This window comes from Schistocerca americana, chromosome 3 (genome assembly GCF_021461395.2).
Source record: "Schistocerca americana isolate TAMUIC-IGC-003095 chromosome 3, iqSchAmer2.1, whole genome shotgun sequence".
In the NCBI taxonomy this organism is placed as follows: Eukaryota; Metazoa; Arthropoda; class Insecta; order Orthoptera; family Acrididae; genus Schistocerca; species Schistocerca americana.
The window spans coordinates 381,111,786-381,135,038 of NC_060121.1; the positions used below are offsets into that span (position 1 = coordinate 381,111,786).

The 23,253-nt window shown below is 44.5% G+C and overlaps 1 protein-coding gene across 1 annotated transcript in view; it reads left to right on the forward strand.

The window, feature by feature from the left end:
• The window catches only part of LOC124606658 (glycogen-binding subunit 76A), a 303,290-nt gene that overhangs the window by 271,537 nt on the left and 8,500 nt on the right, over positions 1-23,253 (forward strand). The window contains exon 4 of the mRNA XM_047138663.1: positions 11,639-12,791. Coding sequence (XP_046994619.1) covers positions 11,639-12,791 — 1,153 coding nt within the window. The remainder of the gene's footprint in view (positions 1-11,638; positions 12,792-23,253) is intronic.

Genomic DNA, 23,253 nt, shown 5'->3' on the forward strand with positions numbered 1-23,253 from the left:
AACTAAAGAAGTGCAGAACTTTTGCAAGTGGATCGTATCGTATAAGTAGACTGACGACTATTAGTCATGAACAACGACCAAAAACACAATAAAATTGCTCTTGGAAAATCTTAGTGGAGATATCCTATATATAAAATACTAGGCAAGGAGACAGCTCCATCCAGGCGTTCTGCAGCCCAACAGATAGCGCATGTAATCGCAAGTGAAGAGGCCACAGGTTCGAAACTTAAAACAGGCGTATATTTTTAAAAGTTTTAAACGGAATACGAAAATAGCGTGACCAAGAACTCATTGTAGGAGGTGTTTAAAGGGTGGAATGTATTAATTATAGATTCAGATTAGTCTGAGCAATGGACAACTGAGGATAAATGCATTTACTTTGCGTACAAACAATACACTTTTTTGGAAAGCATTGCTAGTAGTACACCCACAGTGCAATGCGGTATAGGATGATGATTTGTGTATGGAGAGGTATAGAGTATGTACAACATGCAGGTAACACAGACGTACGGGCAGCGATGTTTGAGAGTGTAAACTAATGACATTTTCTGGAGCAGACTTCCTTCATCTTTCCCCCCCAGGGGGTCCACAACTCTTTTGTGGATACGTGCGTAGCGAGCACAGGACCCCGAGCTAATGTGGCCCTCCTTCCTTTCTGGGCTGCATACCTTCCTTTTCCGCATCCTTCCCTCTCCCCCATCTTCGCCCCCCCCCCTCCCCTCACCTCTGGCTCTTTCCTTCCCTTTCTCCCCCTCTGGGAGTATGGTTTGTGCCTACGTCCGGAGACGGACGCTCGTAAATGTAACACATTCTTTGCCTTCTCTGCTTGTATGTCTTCATCCTTCCTTTGACCTTCTCTTTTCCTTACCTCTTCTCTTAACCCTTTTCTCCACTGCGGCGTTTGAGACCTGTCCTCTTTCCTTTCCCTTTCTTTGTTTTTCCCTTTCTCTTTCTTCCTCCCTGTGCATGTCTGAAGGCCGACCCACGCATTTCTGTGCGTAGCCGGTGACGGGGTAACGCGTAATTCCCCACCCCGGGTAGACAGGTAGGACACATACGTACCCCCTGGTAACGGCCAGGCCCAGGGAGAGGTGATTACCCGAGCTGATACCTTCCGAAAGTGCCGATTGGTCCGTTTGTCGGGAGGTGTGAACAATCACCTAAGGCGGGAGTGCCCTCAGAGAGGGCCCCCACAAGGGAGGAGCCCGCCACCGGAGACGCCGGTAATCATGGGGGATTCTTCCGCAATGGTTTCCTCACCTTCCACTATGTCTGCTCACAAACGTAAGTTCACTGAGTCTCAGCCACAGACAGTTCTTCCATCGTTGCCACAGTTCCTTGTTGTTTCTCGGTCTGACGAAGGTCTCGATTCTCCATGGTCAAACCTTTCATTATTCAGAAAGGTGTCGACGCAATTGCAGGTCCTGTAAAGTCTTGTTCCAGATTACGGAATGGCACCTTGTTGTTAGAAACAGTCAGTGCCCTCCAGGAACAAAAATTGCTGCATACTTCACTGCTCCACACCTTCCCTGTCGGGGTTGAAGCGCACCGTACTTTAAATTCCTTGCGTGGAGTCGTTTATACACGCTCCCTCGATGGATTGTCTGACGAAGAAATTCAGCACTACCTGTCTGACCAGGGCGTAACTGCTGTTCATAGAGTTATGAAAAGGGTTGACACAAACATCATTCCAACCCGCACTGTCTTCTTGACGTTTGATAAAGTTCAACTCCCATCGAAAATCAAAGCAAGCTGTGAGATAATTTCCGTTCGCCCTTACGTCCCAAACCCTGCGCGTTGCTATCGGTGTCAGCGGTTCAATCACACCAGCCAGTCCTGTTCCAATCCGGCCAAATGTGTTATGTGTGGCAAGGATGCCCATGAGGGTGCTTGTCCACCTCCATCCCCTCGCTGCATCAACTGTATGGGTGACCACGCTGCTTCCTCTCGAGATTGCCAAGTTTTTAAGGACGAAAAGCTCATCGAGGAAATCAGAGTGAAGGAAAAGGTGTCGACCTTTGCTGCTCGAAAATTATTCGCCAGTCGACAGCCCACCGTGCCTCAGACAGGAAAATACAGCACTGTCCTTGCTTCTCCTCAGCCAACAAAGGAGGCGGCCACGCAGACTTGCGACCTCACCTTTAGTGCCACGGTCGTCAGATCGTCCAGCGCAAAGATCGCCCGTTCAACCTCACCACTTTCGCCTGCCCACTCTATGGCTCACCCTTCATCGCGTTCTGCTAAATCTCGAGCCTAAAAGTCAGACACCAAGACTTTGAAAAAAGAGCATACTCGTGAAGATTTTTTACGTACCCCAACTTCACAACCATCGGTTCCTCCTTCATCTAAACATCATATTTCCAAGAAGGCTACAAAGAAACCCAGTTCATATCTTTCTCCGCCAAGGGGTGTCCCATCTACAGCACCACCTGGCGGAAATCGCCCTCGGCCGTCTTCTGTGTCGCCGAGGCGCACTGCTGGCGGCCGATCAACCGGCCGATCGCTGGTGGCAGGAGCTGCTCCTGAACAACCTATGGATCAGGATCTTCTGCCTTCGGCTGAATGCCATTCCATGCTGTCGGTCGCAAGCTCTGAGCAGTCGTTGAGTTGACGGCAACCTTGGTCACATTCCTCCATTTTCAGTTCACCCTATGTCCATTATCCACTGGAATATCCGCGGCATTCGAGCCAATCGAGATGAATTGTCGATCCTCTTACGATCCTACTCGCCGGTCATCTTCTGTCTTCAGGAAACAAAGCTGCGTTCCCATGACCACTTAATTCTCCCTCATTTTCAGTCCATCCGATATGATCTCCCCTCTGTTGAAGGCACTCCAGCCCATGGAGGACTCATGATTCTTCTCCATGATACTCTCCATTATCACCCAATCCCCTTAAACAGTTCCTTCCAAGCTGTCGCCGTCCGTCTTTCCCTTTCTGGATACACGTTCTCTCTTTGTACGGTATACATTCCATCGTCCACACCAATGGCACGAGCTGATCTCCTTCATCTTCTTGGTCAGCTTCCACCCCCCTATTTGCTGGTTGGGGACTTCAATGCCCACCACCCGCTTTGGGGATCTCCACATCCTTGTCCACGTGGCTCACTATTGGTAGACGTCTTCCACCAAGCGGATCTAGTTTGCCTTAGCACTGGGGTCCCTACAATTTTGTCTGCCTCCACGACAAATTTCTCTCATTTGGACCTTTCGGTCGGTACTGTTCCGCTAGCTCGGCGCTTCGAATGGTTCGCCCTTGATGATACACACTCGAGTGACCACTTTCCATGTGTCCTTCAATTGCAGCCACAGCTGCCATATATGCGCCCGCGACGCGGGAAGTTTGCCCAAGCCGATTGGACACTTTTTTCGTCTCTAGCGACATTCGATGACCGTCACTTTCCCAGCGTCGACGATGAGGTCACACATATTACCGACGTTATTCTTACAGCTGCGGAACGTTCAATACCATGCACTTCCGAATTGCCCCGGCGCCCCCCAATTCCTTGGTGGAACGAGGCATGCTGTGACGCAATACGAGAGCGGCGACGTGCTCTTCGCGTTTTCCGCCACCATCCTACTTTGGCCAACTGTATCCGCTATAAGCAGTTCCTTGCGCGATGCCGTCGTGCCATCCGCGATAGCAAGAAGGCAAGCTGGAAATTTTTTATTAGCTCATTTAACACCTTCACTCCCTCCTCGGAAGTTTGGAGTCGGCTTCGACGGTTCTCAGGCGCGCCTAGTTTCTCCCAGGCCTCTGGGCTCACTGTCGCGCATGATACATTAGTGGACCCCGTCGCAATTTCTAACTTATTGGGTCAGCACTTTGCTGAGATTTCGAGCTCTTCAAATTACCAGCCAGCGTTTCTCCCGAAGAAACGTGCAGCGGAAGTGCGACCTCTTGCTTTCTCCTCTCAAAATGGCGAAAGCTACAATACTGTTTTCTCCATGCGGGAACTCCAACATGCACTCTCTTCTTCTCGCTCCTCCGCCCGAGGACTGGATGGTATCCACGTCCAAATGTTGCTGCATTTATCAACCCATAGTCTGCGTTAGCTCCTTCGCCTTTATAATCGAATTTGGACCAACAGTACTTTTCCCAGACGATGGCGGGAAGCTATCGTCGTTCCTGTTCCGAAATCTGGAAAGGACAAACATCTCCCCTCTAGCTATCGCCCCATTTCTCTCACGAGTAGTGTCTGTAAGGTTTTGGAGCGTATGGTGAATTACCGTTTAGCTTGGTGGCTGGAATCCCGCAGTCTTTTAACACCTGCCCAATGCGGATTCCGAAAGCATCGTTCTGCAGTTGACCATCTTGTTGCTCTCTCCACTTATATCATGAACAGTTTTCTCCGGAAACGCCGAACAGTAGCAATATTTTTTGATCTGGAGAGAGCATACGATACCTGTTGGAGGACAGGAATCCTCCGCACACTGTTCTCTTGGGGCTTTCGAGGTCGGCTGCCCCTATTTCTTCGCGAATTTATGGCAGAGCGCACATTTAGGGTGCGGGTAAACACTACTCTCTCCCGTACTTTCTCCCAAGAAAACGGGGCACCCCAGGGCTCCGTGCTGAGTGTTGTACTGTTTGCCATTGCCATAAATCCAATTATGGATTGTCTCCTTCCTGATGTCTCGGGCTCCCTCTTTGTGGACGATTTTGCGATCTACTACAGCTCTCAGCGGACCAGCCTTCTTGAACGACGTCTTCAAGGATGTCTCGATCGCCTCTACTCTTGGAGCATCGAAACCGGCTTCCGTTTTTCTCCCAGTAAGACCGTTTGTGTTAATTTTTGGTGACGTAAGGAGTTTCTTCCACCCTCCTTACATCTAGGACCTGTCAACCTTCCGTTTTCAGACGTCACTAAATTCTTGGGTCTTATGTTTGACAGAAAACTGTGCTGGTCCTCCCACGTTTCCTATCTTTCGGCTCGCTGTCTGCGATCGCTCAACACCCTCCGTGTCCTGAATGGTACCTCCTGGGGAGCGGACCGAGTGGTCCTTCTCCGCCTCTATCGCGCCTTAGTGCGCTCGAAGTTGGACTATGGAAGCATAGTCTACTCCTCTGCTCGGCCGTCTATTCTTCGGCGTCTCGCTCTATCCACCATCGTGGATTACGTTTAGTGTCTGGAGCTTTTTACACCAGCCCTGTGGAAAGCCTTTATGCTGAGACTGCTGAACCTCCGCTGTCCAATCGGCGAGCAGTCCTTCTGAGTCGTTATGCTAGCCGTCTGTCTTCCATGCCTGCTAATCCAGCCCGTGACATTTTTTTCGACGCCTCCTTTGACGTAGGGTATGCAGGCCGCCCCTCCTCCCTACTACCACCGGGAGTCCGCTTCCGTCAACTGCTCCATTCTCTTTCCTTCCGCTTTCCTAAAACCTTCTTGACAACTTGGGGTACAGCACCGCCTTGGCTCCGTCCCCGAATCTGCCTGCTCCGTGACCTTTGTCAGTTTCCCAAGGATGGTACCCCTTCACTTGTTTATCGTCGGGCATTTTCTGCTCTATGTGCACAAATGAAGGAAGCCACATTTATTTACACCGATGGCTCAAAAACCTCGTTTGGTGTAGGGAGTGCCTATATTGTTGGCGACACCCCAGATCAATTTCGGCTTCCTGACCAGTGTTCGGCTTATACTGCGGAGCTTTACGCTGTTCTCCAGGCTGTCCACTACATCCGCCGCCATCAGCGGATACAGTATGTTCTCTGTTCAGATTCTCTCAGCTCTCTCCTCAGTCTCCAAGCTCTTTACCCTGTCCACCCTCTGGTCCACCGGATTCAGGACTGTCTGCACTTTCTCCACCTGGGGGGCGTCTCGGTGGCGTTCCTCTGGCTCCCGGGACACGTTGATATCTGTGGAAATGAGGCGGCCGATATAGCAGCCAAGGCTGCAGTCTCTCTTCTTCGGCCAGCTATTGAATCGATTCCCTTCGGCGATCTACGGAGCGTTTTATGTCGTCGTGTTGTTCTTTTTATGGCACGCACATTGGTCAACACTTCCCCATAATAAACTGCGGGACGTGAAAGCTCTTCCTTGTGTTTGGACCTCTTCCTCCTGAACGCGTCGTCGGGAGGAGGTAATTTTAACTAGACTCCGGATAGGGCACTGTCTTTTTAGCCATCGACATCTTTTAAGCGGCGATCCTCCCCCACTCTGTCCCCACTGCTCTCAGTTGTGGACGGTAAGACACCTTTTAATTGAATGCCCCTATTTTACTCAGTTACCCGCCCGTCTACAGCTGTCGCCTGATATATCGCCAATTTTAGCAGATGACACGCGCTCGGCCCATCGCGTTCTCGAGTTTATTTGTGCCAGTGAAATGATGTCAGTCATTTGAAGCTTTTTTTTGGGGACAACCAACCCCTTTCTGTAGTGGACTTTTAAGCCTTCCTTCTGCTTTTAGTTTCTCCGATTTTATGACGTTCGTTCCCATTGCTGCTGGTTTCCATTTTCGGTTTTTTACTGTTTCCTAAGTCACGGACCGGGCGCTAATGACCATAGCAGTTTTGCGCCCTAAAACCAAAAACAAAAAAACAAAAAAAAATTCCTTCATCTTTATATAAGATGATTCAACTTCAAAAGTTTAAACAATAAGGATCCTAGCTGTACAGTACAAAGATAAAAAGCATTGTTTCTACTTAAGTAAAAAGTGTGTGGTTACATTAACTAGGACATGTCTTTTTGAACGTGAGGTATGTGAACAGCGATTGCAAATATAAGCACTTGTAAACGGTAAGGAAAGCAGAATAATACTGTTTCTCTGATCGGTGTGGTAAAGTTTTAAATTGTGATTTGGTTTTCATATGACAGGACTTTCGAGTCGTTTAACAAATAACTTAAAATATTCTTTCGGATTGAATTCGAACCAACGATCTTTGAATATTGCCTCATACAATTCGACGACCTACAGCCCTAACAACTGAACTATGGAGCAATGCAAGTGAAGTGGGATGAAACTAAAATTTTCACTCAGAGTTTAATTTCGTTGAATTACGCTATCCTTCCTTGTAACAGTGCGAAAGCATATTTCGGAGGTAAATAAATGTTAACTTCAGAGTTCTAGACGTTTTTCATTAAGTTAGAGAACTTGTGTGCCGACGTAGTGGCGTTTTGCCGGTGCAGTGTAACCGTATTTCATGGATCTTCTCATTCTTTGGAATACCCAAAAACAATTTTTCAGAAGTTTTTGCAGATGTATTTCTAGAGCGTGGTACTACACACCATTTGTAACCCATTTACCGAAACGTAAATTCCAAAACAAGACATCACTTTGAATTATCTTTACGACAGCAGGAGCAACGACTTAGCCAGTGACGTCAATGGCATCACATGACCCAACTGGAGCGTTTTAGCAGGCTTTCAAATTATTTGAATTAAATCTCCGTTTTTATAAAAGAATACTGAAATTCTTGAGGAAAAAAAGCATGCTGTGAGCATAAAATGACACAATTAACCATTTAAGATGATTTTCCAGAAAACAGTCAAATATCCTGTTAGGGTTATGTAGGCGATTCACGCTAAATCTCTCTCTACCCTCTACTGCTTGGTATTGTACGGTTGCTACCACTTCAAGTGAGCTGCCGTCACTCGTGTTATCTAACAATAGAGGGCCTTTCTATCTGTTTGCGAGCAGTTCGTTACATTTAATTATGTAGGGTATCAACTGGCAATCCATACGCCAAGCGTCGTTCCAATGCAGATCTTCCTGCATTTCGCCACAATTTTCTAGCGTTGCGAGTTCTCTGTATAGAACAGCGAACAGCCTTTTGGAGCTTCCGACGTTATCCACTTCGTCATTCACATACATTATGAGCAGTGATAACCCTCAGATATTTCCCTGAAGTAGGCACAAAGTTGCTTTTATGTTTGATGACCTTTCCACAAATAATGACGTATTGCATTCGTGACAGTGGAGAAAAGAACTGCAATCGATCGCCAGACCCGTAGTTTTATTATTGCGGACCTAGATTTCAAGTATTACATAGCGATCTTTAGTGCTAAAAATTACGAAACAGGAGAATCAGGAAGAAATATACGACCGTTGACAACGTATCTTAAATGCAAACATAACCCCATACAAATACCTACCACATAGCAACAGGTGAATTAGTCCAAAGGGTCACGTAATAAACAATATTGGTTACTGTAGAGCAGTGGTTCGCAACAGGTGGTCCGTGGACCCCCAAGGGTCCGCGAGCTATTCCAGAGGGGTCCGCAAGATGCTATTAGAATAAAAAACATATTAAATATATTTCGTATGATAACAGATTTTTTGTTTTGACCGCTTCCTGCATGAGCAGAGCTTTAGTGAACTGAAAATTAAAACTAACTGTTTACTGATGGAGTACTCTGTTATAACTGTATTTTTTCAAATAAATAATACCTTATATGAAATTAGTGTTTTCTTATTTTTCGCACATGTCTACTCAATGCAATCTCAAGTGTAGTACACTTGAAAGACCAATATACTCAGTTTTAATTTTTTCCTGTCATTTTCAGTTCATACTCAATTTTTATTTTTTTAAGGAGTTTGTTATACTAAACACCCAGATTTGAAGACAAAGGTTTTGAGTAGTAATCAAAAATTTAACAATAACAATGATAGCTAAATTGAAAAAGTTTTAAGCTCAATATTTTTTCAGTAATGAATATGTCAATGTATTTTCTAAGTGCCAGAAATAGAAAATGTATAAAAAGACTCTTAATTTGGCTTTTTAGGTACTTGTTACTGTGATATGACAAGGTGCCAATCATGCTCGATGAGGGCGGTCCTCGAGAAAATTTTGTTGGGAACCCCTGCTGTAGAGCATATACGAGTAAAACATGAACTGAAGCCGTTGCTTACGTGGTTGAACAGGAAGAAAATGTGACGTCAGAGCCGTGCGGTGCCCTCTATCGAGGTTCCGGTGAATAGTTAAATAATAGCAGAGCTATGTAATTTTAAAAAATATTTCTTTAAAATGTGTACTGAACAATAAACACAAGTAATGGTTAAACTATGGAAAACAAATCGCATTTCCGAAGATATAAGTGTAGCCCCTCAATAACAGTAAGTACAGGATAGTATGTTACTTTTTTCTTTTTTTACATTAGCAACTAATGAAAGAAGATCCATTTACGATTCAATACAACGCTAAAAGTATAATGTTAAAATAATGTACCAAAATAAATAAAACTTTAAAGGAATAAAGTACAACAATGAAATGTGGTGTGCCCTTTCTGGGCACAAACTACAATCCTCCAACTCGTGAAGTTACAGTAGCGCCATCTCTGGGCTTACAGTATAAGCAGGTGGAATAAAATAGCATTACGATGTCGAGAGATAGCCAGTGGTGCATAAAAATGAACAATTAAGTAAAATAAAGGATTGAAATCGTTGATTTGCATGATTTTAGCTTATGCCCAATTTTTAATGTAATTTTTCAGCTTACTATTTCATTCATGTTTAGTCATTTGTTCATTTTTGTGCGCTACTGGCTTGTTCCATAACTTTCGACATTTTAATGCTGCTTTATTCCACCTATTTATACTGTAAGCCCAGAGATGGCGCTAATGGAACTTTACGAGTTGTACGGTTTTCGTTTATCCTCAGAGAGGGCGCACCGCATTTTACTGTAGTACTTTCATTCCTTTAAAGTTTTTATTTTGGTACATTATTTTTAACATTGTACTTTTCGCGTTGTATCGAAGTGTAAGTGGATCTTATTCCATTAGTTCCTTATGCAAAAAAAGAAAAAGACAAATATCCTGTACTTACTTTTTCTGAGAGGCTCACATATGATTTAGCAAATGTGATTTGTTTTCCGTGGTTTAACCACTACTAGTGGTTTATTGTTCAGTGTAGTTTAAAAAGAAATATTTTTAAAAATTATATAGCTTTGCTATTATTTAACTATTTACCGGCACTTCGATAGAGGGCACCACACGACTATCATGTCACATTTTCCTCCCGTTCAACCATGTAAACAGCGGCTTCAGTTCATGTTACACTCCTGTATGCTCTACAGTAACCAATATTGTTTATTACGTGACCCTTTCGACTAATTCACCTGTTGCTATGTGGTATGTAGTTGTATAGTGTTATGTTTGCACTTAATATACGTTGTCAACAGTCGTATATTTGTTCCTGATTCTCCTGTTTTGTAATTTTTAGAACTAAAGATGGCTATGTAATGGTTTAAGTCTAGGTCTGCCGTAGTAGAACGACAAATTTCGCGATCGATTGCTGTTCATTTCTCCGTTGTCTATATTCAACGATCGCTACGCACAAGGGGATCATATGGATTCCAACCTGATTAAAATATAGCATTCTGTTCGCTACAAAGTCTTCAGTTCAGTCAGAAAGCCGATCGTATGTCCTATATGCTCGAATCATTTGTTAAGCTACAGCGCTGAACTATGTGAAACGCTTTCTGGAATTCAGGGAACATGGTATCAACCTGAGTGCCGGTGAGAACCTGCCGATTCTGTTTGGCGAATAGAGCGAAATAGATTTCAAACGATCGTTGTCTGCGAAAATTGTGTTTATTCCTACACAGATGTTTTTGTGTCTTAAAAGATCACTTACTGACGGCGATATAGGCCTTCAGTCGTGTGCGTCATCCTCCAAAACGGATGTGGCTTTCACAGTTTCCAATCATTCGGAACGTTTCGTTCCTCCAGTGGCCGACGGTAGACTGCTTCTACAAGATGAGCAAATTCCTCCGCTCACTTTGCGCCTGAAACTGTACCTGTTAGATTCTGTCATCTGTTCACCAGCTGTAGTTGAGTTTTTATCCAGTGGTGACTTCTTTTGGTACCTCATTCTGGCGACGATTGAAAGGAAAAACAGCAGTACCATCTTTCTCCGTGAAACAATTTTATACAAAAGGAATTTAGTATTTCGGCCATCATTGTTTTATTCTCTGTTACGACCCAGTTGTGGCCACAGAGTATTTAGACAAATGGCTTTGATCTGTTTGCTGATTTAATGTAAGACCAAAATTTTTTCAGCCAGACCGGTAGCAAGAACTGTACTTTCAAATTCAGTCAACGCTTTACGCATGGCGCTCCGTACGTGAAGATTTCTTTGCTTTCGGAGCAGTTAGCTGAAACGGCTTTCGAACGACGGAGGGTTTTCCCCATGTGTCAAAACCTCCTAGGGGCTGTGAATTTCGTGTGGAGAGTTTGGTAAAACACGACTTGCGACAACCTGTGTCAACGTCCGCCTCGGTAGCTGTGCGGACAGCGCAGTGGGTTGCTAACCGAAGGGACTGGGTTCGATTCTCTGGCTGGTCGGAGATTTTCCTCCACTCGGGGCTGGGTGTCAGTCTTTACGTTCGTATCGCCGTTACTGACATTTCAGAGTCTAGATGGCTGTATGGGTAAATACCAAAAGCCACTAAATAAAAAAAAAAAGTCCAAGGGATACCCACTCAATCTTTTATGCAAGGAACACTAGATGGAATACCTAACCACTGACTTCGAATTGTATTAAAGTCTCGATTGGTGTTTATGAAAAATCATACATTAATTTGTTTACGAAATTTGGAAAGGGTATCTTCGCCACGCATATCAGTAGTATTGCCGTCAGAGTCCTGTGATATTTTTGAAATTTCTTTTTCTTTCGCATCGCTGAAAAACCTTCTGTTTTCGCAGATCGACCAGGACACCGAGTGAAGAGACCCGGTCGTCTCCTCGATCGCAGTCGGCAAGCGACGACAGTCGACCCCTGAGCGAGCTGTCTGCGCTCGAACCGACGCCGAGCTCGTATTCCACGATAGAAGATTCGGTCGCCACGGCAGAGTTTTCCGTCTTGGAGGACGGAGTGCCCCCTGAGTCGGACAGGCTGAAGGGGATGCCAGAAGAGGAGGCGGAGGAGGCGCTGAGTGCAGTCGTGAGGAGGCTGGGGCTCACCAACGGCGAAGCTGGACGCGGCGGGTGCGACTGCGTAGTGCGCCTCCATAATGGCAAGTGCGTCATCCACCACAACAGTCTGCGTAACGGAAGAGACGCGTTGCACCACCGGCCCGGGAGCGAAGTCGACCGCCTCAAAGTCTCGGACCACCAGGACAGTAACGGAGCGGCACTGAACGGAGATTCGGAGACTGAATACGAGAGGACATTTGTGTCCGTCGACTTGCAGATGAACTGTCAGTTAGACGCTGAAGCCGAAGCGCCGGTGGAAGAGGGAGGAGTTACGGACGACGACGGCCCGCGTGAGCGGATTAGCGAGGAGAAGTCGGCAGAGAACCTGCGTGCACTGTGTGAAGAAGCCTCTGGGGAACATGAGGAGAGGCGCGAAGAGGCGACGAACGGTGTGTGCGTCGAAGCGGAGGCCTCGCAGCAGGTGGAGTGCCGCATCGTGGTGAGCCCCGAACCGGAGGACGAAGCGGAGGCGCAACAGGAGAAGGAACGGCCTCCCGTCAACGGCAGCGCCTCTAACGACGAGGACGACGACTCGCGGCCGCAGCGCGTCCGCCGCTGCTCGTCCCTAAAGAGCGGCAAGACTCCCCCCGGCACGCCGGGCCGCAAGAAGATCGTGCGCTTCGCCGACGTTCTCGGCCTCGACCTGGCCGACGTGCGCACCTTCCTCGACGAGATCCCCAAGATCCCCAGCTCCGCCTACGACGACCTGCGCGACGTCGACCTGGGCACCTCGGCGCCCAGCTTCCTGCCGGCGCCGACGACGACTATACTGGGAGATTCCCAGCAGCAGTCGTTCGCGTTCCCCACCGCCCGCACGCTGGTGCCCCTGTTCCAGCAGCCTTGGACGCAGCCGGACTTCTTGGACCGTGTGCGCGACAGACAGGTCAGTAGGTAGTTCTTTATTATTCCTGAATCTCCATTATTCACTTTCGTCTTATTCATATTAGGCATCAACCCCTAAAAAACTAATTACTTCATATAGAGTTGTGAAGCCGTATCACTGACAATGATCAATTCCAAGTCTAGGAGCCCATCTTTTGGCCTGTCATTGTTTCGTTGGTGATAGTATTACATGACACACTGCTGTTGACCTAGTTTGATGCAGCTGTTCGTGTTGTTATAACCTGTCACTCATTGTTCCTCAACATAATTTTAATTCCTATTCAAAGGAATTTTTTTCACCACCACCACAATCATTTTCTTAGATCTTTAGCCAGCACTAGGAATGATTTACACCTGAATCCAAAGCGACTGCCCCTTTTTTTTCTTCTCCTACCCCTTGCCACTTCCTCCCACTCCTGCTCCCCCTTCTAATTATCCCTAACTCCTCCTCCTCCTCCCCCCCCCCCTCCTCTTCCTATTCATCCAGCACCTTCTTTTCCTTATTCTTCTCCTTCTGCTTGCCATTCTCCTTCCCTTCCTTATCTACATCTACATCTACATCCATACTCCGCAAGCCACCTGACGGTGTGTGGCGGAGGGTACCCTGAGTACCTCTATCGGTTCTCCCTTCTCTTCCAGTCTCGTATTGTTCGTGGAAAGGAGGATTGTCGGTATGCTTCTGTGTGGGCTCTATACTGCTTGACTCTTCGGTGAAGGTATGTGCTCGAAACTTTAACAAAACCTCGTACCGAGCTTTTGAGCGTCTCTCCTGCAGAGTCTTCCACTGGAGTTTATCTATCACCTCCGTAACGCTTTCGCGATTAATAAATGATCCTGTAACGAAGCGCGCTGCTCTCCGTTGCATCTTCTCTATCTCTTCTATCAACCCTATCTGGTACTGATCCCACACCGGTGAGAAGTATTGAAGCAGTGGGCGAACAAGCGTACTGTAACATACTTCCTTTGTTTTCGGATTGCATTTCCTTAGGATTCTTCCAATGAATCTGTCTGGGAACTGCTTTACCGACGATCAACTTTATATGATCATTCCATTTTAAATCACTCCTAATGCGTACTCCCAGATAATTTATGGAATTAACTGTTTCCAGTTGCTGACCTGCTATTTTGTAGCTAAATGATAAGGGATCTATCTTTCTATGTATTCGCAGCACATTCCTCGCCGTCCTCCTTCCCTTCCTCGCCGTTCTCCTTGTCTTCCTCTTCCTCCTCCATGCGTTTCTCGTCCTCCTCCTTACCTTCATCTCTTTCTCCCTATTCTTCACTTTCCTTCTTCTACTCTCCATCACTCCCAACGTTGTGACTCCTTTCCCCCTGTTTGTTTGTAATACATAAAATTTTATTTTTTTGACCTAGGCACTCAACTGCCATGCCCTAGACCAACACTAAACCTGTGTAGGTAATATACAACAGCATCATCTACAAACTTCATGGAATATACGCTCTTGTCCACCAGCTGTTTGTTGTTTTAGTAATGTGTTCGTAGGCTATCTACACTAATCTCTTTCTCTGCATGGCTACCGCAACATACTGTACATCCACTTGGACTTGCTTAATGTTGTTAACGCTCAGTCTCCTATTACTATTTTCACTCCCTCCCTCGCACCTACTTGTCTCCATTACCAAATTATGTACTCGTTAATGACTCAGTATGTATCGTATCACTCTATCCATTTCTTTTAGCCAAGTTACGCCATTGAGTTCTTTATTGCTCCATTCACTTGAGTACTGCTTCACTAGCTCCATTTAATCGTGGGTATTCTTTTGAAAAAAAAAACCTCATAAAAAGAAAGACTCTACCCTTTGTATTTACAGTTATCGTCATTTTCATTTCTACACAAGGCTACAAACCAGACAAATATTTTCAGATAAAATTGCTTAACTCTAACATTTGTTTGATGTTAATACACTTGTCATCATCAGCCAAAGGTTGCGTTTCATTGGCAGGACACTTAGAAGATGCAAAAAGTCCACTAAAGAGACAGCTTACACTACACTCGTTCGTCCTCTGTTAGAATATTGCTGCGCGGTGTGGGATCCTTACCAGGTGGTATTGACGGAGGACATCGAAAGGGTGCAAAAAAAGGGCAGCTCGTTTTGTATTATCACGTAATAGGGGAGAGAGTGTGGCAGATATGATACGCGAGCTGGGATGGAAGTCATTAAAGCAGCCCGCATCTCGTGGTCGTGCGGTAGCGTTCTCGCTTCCCACGCCCGGGTTCCCGGGTTCGATTCCCGGCGGGGTCAGGGATTTTCTCTGCCTCGTGATGGCTGGGTGTTGTGTGCTGTCCTTAGGTTAGTTAGGTTTACGTAGTTCTAAGTTCTAGGGGACTGATGACCATAGCTGTTAAGTCCCATAGTGCTCAGAGCCCTTTTCATTAAAGCAAAGACGTATTTCGTCGCGACGAGATCTATTTACGAAATTTCAGTCGCCAACTTTCTCTTCCAAATGCGAAAATATTTTGTTGGGCTCATCCTACATAGGTAGGAATGATCATCAAAATAAAATAAGAGAAATCAGAGCTCGAACAGAAAGGCTTAGGTGTTCGTTTTTCCCGCGCGCTGTTCGGGAGTGGAATGGTAGAGAGATAGTATGATTGTAGTTCGATGAACCCTCTGCCAAGCACTTAAATGTCAATTGCAGAGTAATCATATAGATGTAGATCAGAATATTTTTCGTTCTATTATTAGTTTACACTTGTGCTGCAGTAAATTATTTCGCTTCCGAAGTACCTAAAGTCATATACTACATTTAGTCTCTCAGGACGTAATGCCCTCAGCACCACCTGATGTCATTAGACTACATTCCACCACCATTGTTGTATTTTTGTTGTTTTCCTTTTAATAACCTCTTTAAGAGATTTCAGTTTCATTCAGCTGATCTTCAAAGTCCTTTGTTATATCTGTCACAATTGCAATGTCCTGGCCAAATCTAATTTCTTTCTTTATTTTCAACTTTAATTCCCTTTCCATACATTTCTTCAGTTTTCTTCAACACTTTATCTACGTACATATTCAATAACAGGGATAGTCATTAATATGTCTCATTCCCTCTTCAACTACTGCTTCCCTTTCATGTCTTTTGACTCTAATAATTGCAATCAGGTTTCCGAACAAATTGTAAATACATTTAGTTTTCACACTGCAGTCCAGTCATAGTGTGATCCATTCAACATTGTTAAACATCGGTTTATTTTATTACTTAATTATTTTATGAGATGATGCAGCAGTACATTGAGGACGAATAAGGTTGACACCAGCCCTAGAAGCCTATGAAGCTATAAACGTACGTTTCGTTTTCTTCAACCTTCCTTCTAAGATAAGTCGTAGGGCCAGTATTTCCTCGCGTATTCAAATATTTCTCCAGAACCCTAACTGATACTCCCCCGAGATCGGCTTCTACCAGTCTTTCGATTCTATAACTAACTCGTGTCAGTATTTTGAAACTATGATTTAACTAATGGTTCTGAAGTATTTTCATCCTTTACCACATGCTTTTTTGGATTTAAAGTTATTATATTCTACATAAAATCGAAGGGCATTTCTATTGTCGCATATATCCTACACGCCACATAGAACAGTTGTCGCATACGGCTCGCTCAAGGATATCAGTAATACTGATTGAGAGGTAATATTATCTGCGCCAGGGGCCTCGTTTCCATTAAGATCTTTGTGTTCTGTAAAATTATTTTTGCATTATCATACCTCTAATCTCATGTTAATTTGCTTCCTCTTTGCTTTTCATTATACTGTCTTCATGTTTGTTTCCCTTATGTAGCCTTTCTGATCTGTATATTTCTTCCACCTTGCAGTTCTTTGGTAATGGCTTGCCATCTGAGTTCTTAATAGTCATGAAATTGCTTATCTTGCCTCCAAACGTCTCTAATTTTCCTATAGGCTGCTTGTATCTTTTCTCAACTCATGCCTGTTTCTACATCCTTGCATTTGTTCTCTAGCCATTTATTCTAAGCGATTTCGCATTTTCTGTAAGTCTCATTGTTTAGACATATGTACTCCCCTTTGCTTTATTTGCAGTATTTTGTATATTTTACCCTTTCGTCAGTTAAATAAAATTTAGCCTTGTTGTCCGAGGATTTCTACTAGATCTTGTCTATATAAATAATTTATTCTAAACTGCCTTCAGTATTTAATCTTTCAAGGCTTTACATTCGTCTTCTTCTGAACTCCTTACCCCGTTTCAGAAAAACTGTTTGGCTAATGCTCCCCTTGACACCCTAAACAACCTCTGGCTCTTTCAATTCATTCAGGGCCCATGGCCTAATTGCATACCTTTGTTTCAATTTCTTCAGTTTTAATCTGGAGATAATGACCAATAAATTACAGTCAGTCCACAACTGCTCCTGGAAATGTCTTACAGTTTAAAATCTGATTTCTAAATCATTGTCTTACCACCATTCTACGTTAAATCTTCCATTGTATCCATGTGTCTTCCAAGTATACAATCTTCTTATGGATTTTTTTAAACCAAATGTTATCGATAACTAAATTATGCTCTGTGCAGAATTCTGCCTGACGGCTTCCTCTTTCATTTCTTTCCCCCATGTTCGCGTGCTATTTTTCCTTCTCTTATTCTTTCTACTATCGGACTTCAGTTCCCAATTACAACTACAGTTTCGCCTACTTTAACTATTTAAATAATTTCTCTTCTTTCATCATTCATTTCTTCAATGCCATCATCTGCGAAGCTAGATGGCACGTAAGCTTGTACTATTCTGCTGAATGATGGTTTCGTTCCTATATTGACTACGATAGTGCATTCACTATTCTGTTCATAGTAGCGTACTTTCATTCCTATTTTTATTAATTACTAGATATAATCCTGTATTACCTCTATTTTATGACCGTACACGCACCTGATCAGAAGACGTGTTCTTCTCGTTAGCGCGCTTCTCTAATTCGCACTGCGTATGACTTCAACCTATATATTTCCCCTTTTAATTTCTGTGACCTTCCTGCCCGATTAAGGGATCTAACTTTCTTTAGTGTCAACTTGATTTCTGCTGTTTGCAGTACAAGCACAGTCAGGCCATGTTGCCTAATGTTAAGAGGCTAGATTTGTCAGTTTTCCAGATCGTTGTCCCTGAAACAACTGAACAGTCTGGTACACTTCTTCAGGAAGTATAGGTTAGTCTGGTCTCTCTACGGAAGCCCCTTCGTTGTGGATGCGCGTACATCGACATGAGCGTCACTCCGTTACTACATCGACAGTGAGTTGCTTTTCTGACGAAGACACTGATGAGATACAGTGTTTTCGGAAATTCCCGTTACAGACTTCTAGGCCGTGTAGAAGTGAGTGAGTAGATAGTATTTTGAACTAGAACCCATGTCCGGAAACTTATCTTTTCCGTGCTACAATCATTTGAAAACAAGTTGGAAACGGGACCACTTTTACAATTAGTTGGTTAGGCGTGACACATTACATAAAGTGTTTTACCAGTCCACTCATAAATAGCCAAAGAAATTGCTCGTGTACTCATTGACGGGTCCTCTTGAACGTGATGTAGTATGGTCTCTTCTAATTCGAATGTGCAACGTTTCCTTGGAGCACCACAGTCACGCCTGCTGACCTTGAAGGTACCCTTTCTCGAAGCCGTTGCGTAATTGTGGCGAAAAGGGTGTGCGATGGAGTCGGACGTTGTCCAGAACAATAAAGGCAACGAGCAGCTCTTCCATTACCGTGAGCTTCGACATTCAGAAGAATCATGTCGGTGTATTCTGCAAACTTAACCATGTCGCTCTAACACTCACATACACGTGAATGAATGAGGCTCGAACCAGGTGAGAGAGGTAGGTCAGACGTCAAATGACATCAGATGATCCGACGCAACCACCCTCCCACCATGATTACCTTGTTGCATATCTGTCTAGCAAACATTTTATCAGACAGCTATAGTACGGAAACGGTACCTTTCCAGACGCGGGTTCCTATTCAAGATATTATGTACTCACTCCCCTCCACATATCCTAGAAGTTTGTAGCCGGAATTTCTGAGCACCCTGAATCCGAAGCCGCAGTGCCCGCGTTTTGAAGAAGTACGATGACAATGTTCCATCCGAAAAATGGTTCAAATGGCTCTGAGCACTGTGGGACTTAACATCTGAGGTCATCAGTCCCCTAGAACGTAGAACTACTTAAACCCAACCAACCTAAGGACATCACACACATCCATGCCCGAGGCAGGGTTCGAACCTGCGACCGTAGCGGTTGCGCGGTTTCAGACTGAAGCGCCTAGAACCGCTCGGCCACATCGGCCGGTATTCCATCCGACATGCACGCAAGTCCGAAAGAACATCGCATCGTACTTCTTTACAATACAGGGACTGAAGTTTAGTATTTATTGGCCGATACCGGGCCAGCAATTAAAAATTAAATGACTCCCTTTTCGGGAATGACATTACTGGGAACTACGAGTAAAGGTATGACACATGGAAGTTTGGGTATGACCGTGAATCATGTTCGGATAGACGAAGCGGTTAAGGTGACGTCTCGCGTAAATTGGGAAATCCGGGTTCGAGTTCCGGTCCAGCACAAATTTCCACTGTTGTCATTCCATTATACAGGGTGTTTCAAAAGGACTTTACAACTTCAAAAATTCATACAAATTTATTGAAAGAAGATATAGATCTGGGTTCAGTGTTATTTTGTATGGAAACACACACAGTTCTTTTTTCTACCTTCAGTTGGTTATCCTGCACACTCCCATCTTCAGTCACTGGCCGGGGTGGCTGAGCGGTTCTATGCGATACAGTCTGGAGCCGAGCGACCGCTACGGTCGCAGGTTCGAATCCTGCCTCGGGCATGGATGTGTGTGATGTTCTTAGGTTAGTTAGGTTTAAGTAGTTCTAAGTCTCGGGGACTGATGACCTCAGATGTTAAGTCCCATAGTGCTCAGAGCCATTTGAACCATCTGAAGTGACTTTCTTCCAAAACTCGCTGTAGCATTGCAGGTATAACTTGTTCAGTGGCGACGTAAATTCTTGCTGTAAGTTCAGGTAGAGAAGCCGGCACAGGAGATAGAAACACGATATCCTCGACGAATCCCCATTAAAAAAATCATGTGTCAGGTCTGGGGAACATGGGGGCCGTTCAGTTGGCGCATCACGGCCAGTCCATTGACCTGGAAAGCGATCACTGAGAAAGTCACGGACGTCAGCCAGGTAATGGGGTGGTGCACCACTTTGCATGAAGTAAACATTTCGTTTCTAGTCATCGTCATCGATCTGTGATATAGAAAATTGTTGTAACATATCTATCTAGAGCGTACTTGGTACGGAAATTACGCTAAACCGTTGTCGCCGACAGCGATTCTTCAAACCAAAGCACACAGCTAGCACGCTAGTGTCCAGTGGAGCAAGCCGCCATTAACGCCACTGCCGCTAGTGCTCCTTATGGTGTGATTCGGCAGTAGCAAACTACACTAGACTAAATTTAGTGTATTTGCATATACAAATTGACACCACGATCACCTCTGTAGGTACTATGAATTAATTCATATAAATTTTCAAAGTTGTAAAGTCTTTTTTGAAACACCCTGTACATCTCGAGGTGATTCATATTCGCAACTGCGAATGCATTTCATGAAGGATATTGTCAAAAGTTGATGTTTTCGACGCGAGAAGAATACCGAGAATACACAATACAGCTCGAAAATCTGCGAAGTGCACGGTTAACCGGAGGTTTCGCTACCTACGCGATTAAGTGAAGACGTCAATTCTTACAAACGTAATAGCTTTTTGCTGACACACTCAACTGAAACACTGTGCGGTTATGATCTGACAAGCGGCTTAGGGGCGCTTAAGAGCACGCTGCTCGTGATGTGTGGGTTCTTCTTAAGTTTGCGCCTGCTCCCGTCGCGGCGAACATTGACCCTGACATGAACCACATTATTGATGTGCAGCAAAGGTCTTTGCTACTCACTTCTACTTCGACGGCCCGTCTTGTTCACACTACATACTTAAACAGTGTGATGGTAGCATACAGGGCTCGAGTTAAAAGCTAACTTACGTTTCTACCTGTTCATGGACAGTGCTTCCACGAATTGTGTAAGAGGTTTAGCCAGTGGTAATCACTTACGGTGAACGCACTACACGTAAACCATCTTCTGGACAGCTCTGTCAACAGGCGGAGAGCAAATAACTCAGTACATTTCACTTGCAAATCGGGTTCTTGCACGCTGGCTGACGTTTGCTGGCGGCGGGACGTAAACGCCAGTGGAAATAGCCCCGCATACCGCCGGCCACCAGCTAAGCGCTGCCAGGCGCTCTTGACACGGTGCCACGTCCGTTTACAAACCGCCTCGTGCCCTGACTAATTTAGGGCTATAAAAACAAACTGCAATACAATAAACTTGGATCTCTCTCTCTTTCTTCCTCCCTCTCTATGTATTGACGATGAGGAAGCTAACATAAACCATCTCCATTACATCTAGAACGAATAAACGTATCGAGATGTGGCCTTCGCCAAGTTGTAGCGTAAAAGCTTTCGATAAAGTAAGTTGAGAGAAGCTATGAAAGAGAATGAACACAAAAGGAATATATCTGCTCTTACTAGAGGTAAGGCTGTCAGAGACAGCAAAGGACTTGGAAGACCAGTTGAACGGAGGTTATAAGATGAACATGAACAAAAGCAAAACGAGGGTAATGGAATGTAGTCGAATTAAGTCAGCGGCTGCTGAGGGAATTAGATTAGGAAATGAGACTCTTAAAGTAGTAAAGGAGTTTTGCTATGTGGGGAGCAAAATAACTGATGATGGTCGAAGTAGGCCGGCCGGAGTGGCCGTGCGGTTCTAGGCGCTACAGTCTGGAACCGCGAGACCGCTACGGTCGCAGGCTCGAATCCTGCCTCTGGCATGGATGTGTGTGATGTCCTTAGGTTGGTTAGGTTTAAGTAGTTCTAAGTTCTAGGGGACTGATGACCTCAGAAGTTGAGTCCCATAGTGCTCAGAGCCATTTTTGATGGTCGAAGTAGAGAGGATATAAAATGTAGACTGGCAATGACAAGGAAAGCGTTTCTGAAGAAGTGGAATTTGTTAATATCGGGTATAGATTTAAGTGTCGGGAAGTCGTTTCTGAAAGTATTTGTATGGAGTGTAGCCATGTACGGAAGTGAAACATGGACGATAAATAGTTTGGACAAGAAGAGAATAGAAGCTTTCGAAATGTGGTGCTACAGAAGAATGCTGAAGATTAGATGGGGAGATCACAAAGCTAATGAGGAGGTATTGAATAGAATTGGGGAGAAGAGGATTTTGGGGCCCAACTTGACAAGAAGAAGGGACCGGTTGGTAGGACATGTTCTGAGGCATGAAGGGATCACAAATTTAGCATTGGAGGGCAGCGTGGAGGGTAAAAATCGTAGAGGGAGACGAAGAGATGAATTCACTATGCAGATTCAGAAGGATGTAGGTTGCAGTAAGTACTGGGAGATGAAGAAGCTTGCACAGGATAGAGTAGCATGGAGAGCGGCATCAAACCAGTCTCAGGACTGAAGACCATCACAACAACAACACTAAATGTAGTAGAAAACATGTACAAAGTGAGAAACGACAGGTCAAATTTGGGAATAAGACAAGAATGCAGTTTGTCTCCGATTTTATCTAATATTTAAATTGACGACGTGCTTAGGTAATCGAAAACTAAATTCAGTTTTTATACTAACGACTTCAACGACATGAATCATTTTGTAACATTAGTTTTTGCTGATGATCAAATTTTGATTGCTGTTAGCGACAACACATTGCAAATAGATGCTCGTATTTTATCCGCAACAGCAAAGTTGTATCATCTGTTGGTATCTTTATAGAAAAGAATAGTTATGACTTCTAGCGGCCAACAGCCGATTCACATCCAAACAATAAGAAGTAATCAGAAAGTAGAAGGAGTAAACTCATTCATCTTCTTAGGAAATACTCACACATTCGTGACCGAAATGAAGACACGTAAGAAAGTAGAAAGATTCAATTATATCAACAGAACAAAGTATAGACCCTTCGGAAGTAAAGCAAGAAAGGAAACTCTACGGAAGTTCTGCAAAATGATATGTGGAAGTGAACTGTGGGCTGTAACAAAAAGAAAATAAACAAATATCACTACAATCGGAGATGAGATTCGTAAGAAGAGTAGTTGGCTACATGCTGTCAGACGGGAGGATGCATGCTGACATCATAGAGGCTCAAATGCGCAAATTAATGAATACAAGAACTGCAGCCATCATGTCACAAAAATGGAAGATGACCGAATATCAAAATTAACGATAAATTATTGTACAGTGGACAGAAGATATTTTGTAAGACAGAGGAAATGGTGGCAAGATTAATAGTTTCAACCAAGGTGCGTAACAGATAAACGCCTAATACGCGCAGGAAGAGCTATATTTTTTCTGTGATTATGGAGTTTAAACAAATAGTAACAAGATAACAGTATCGC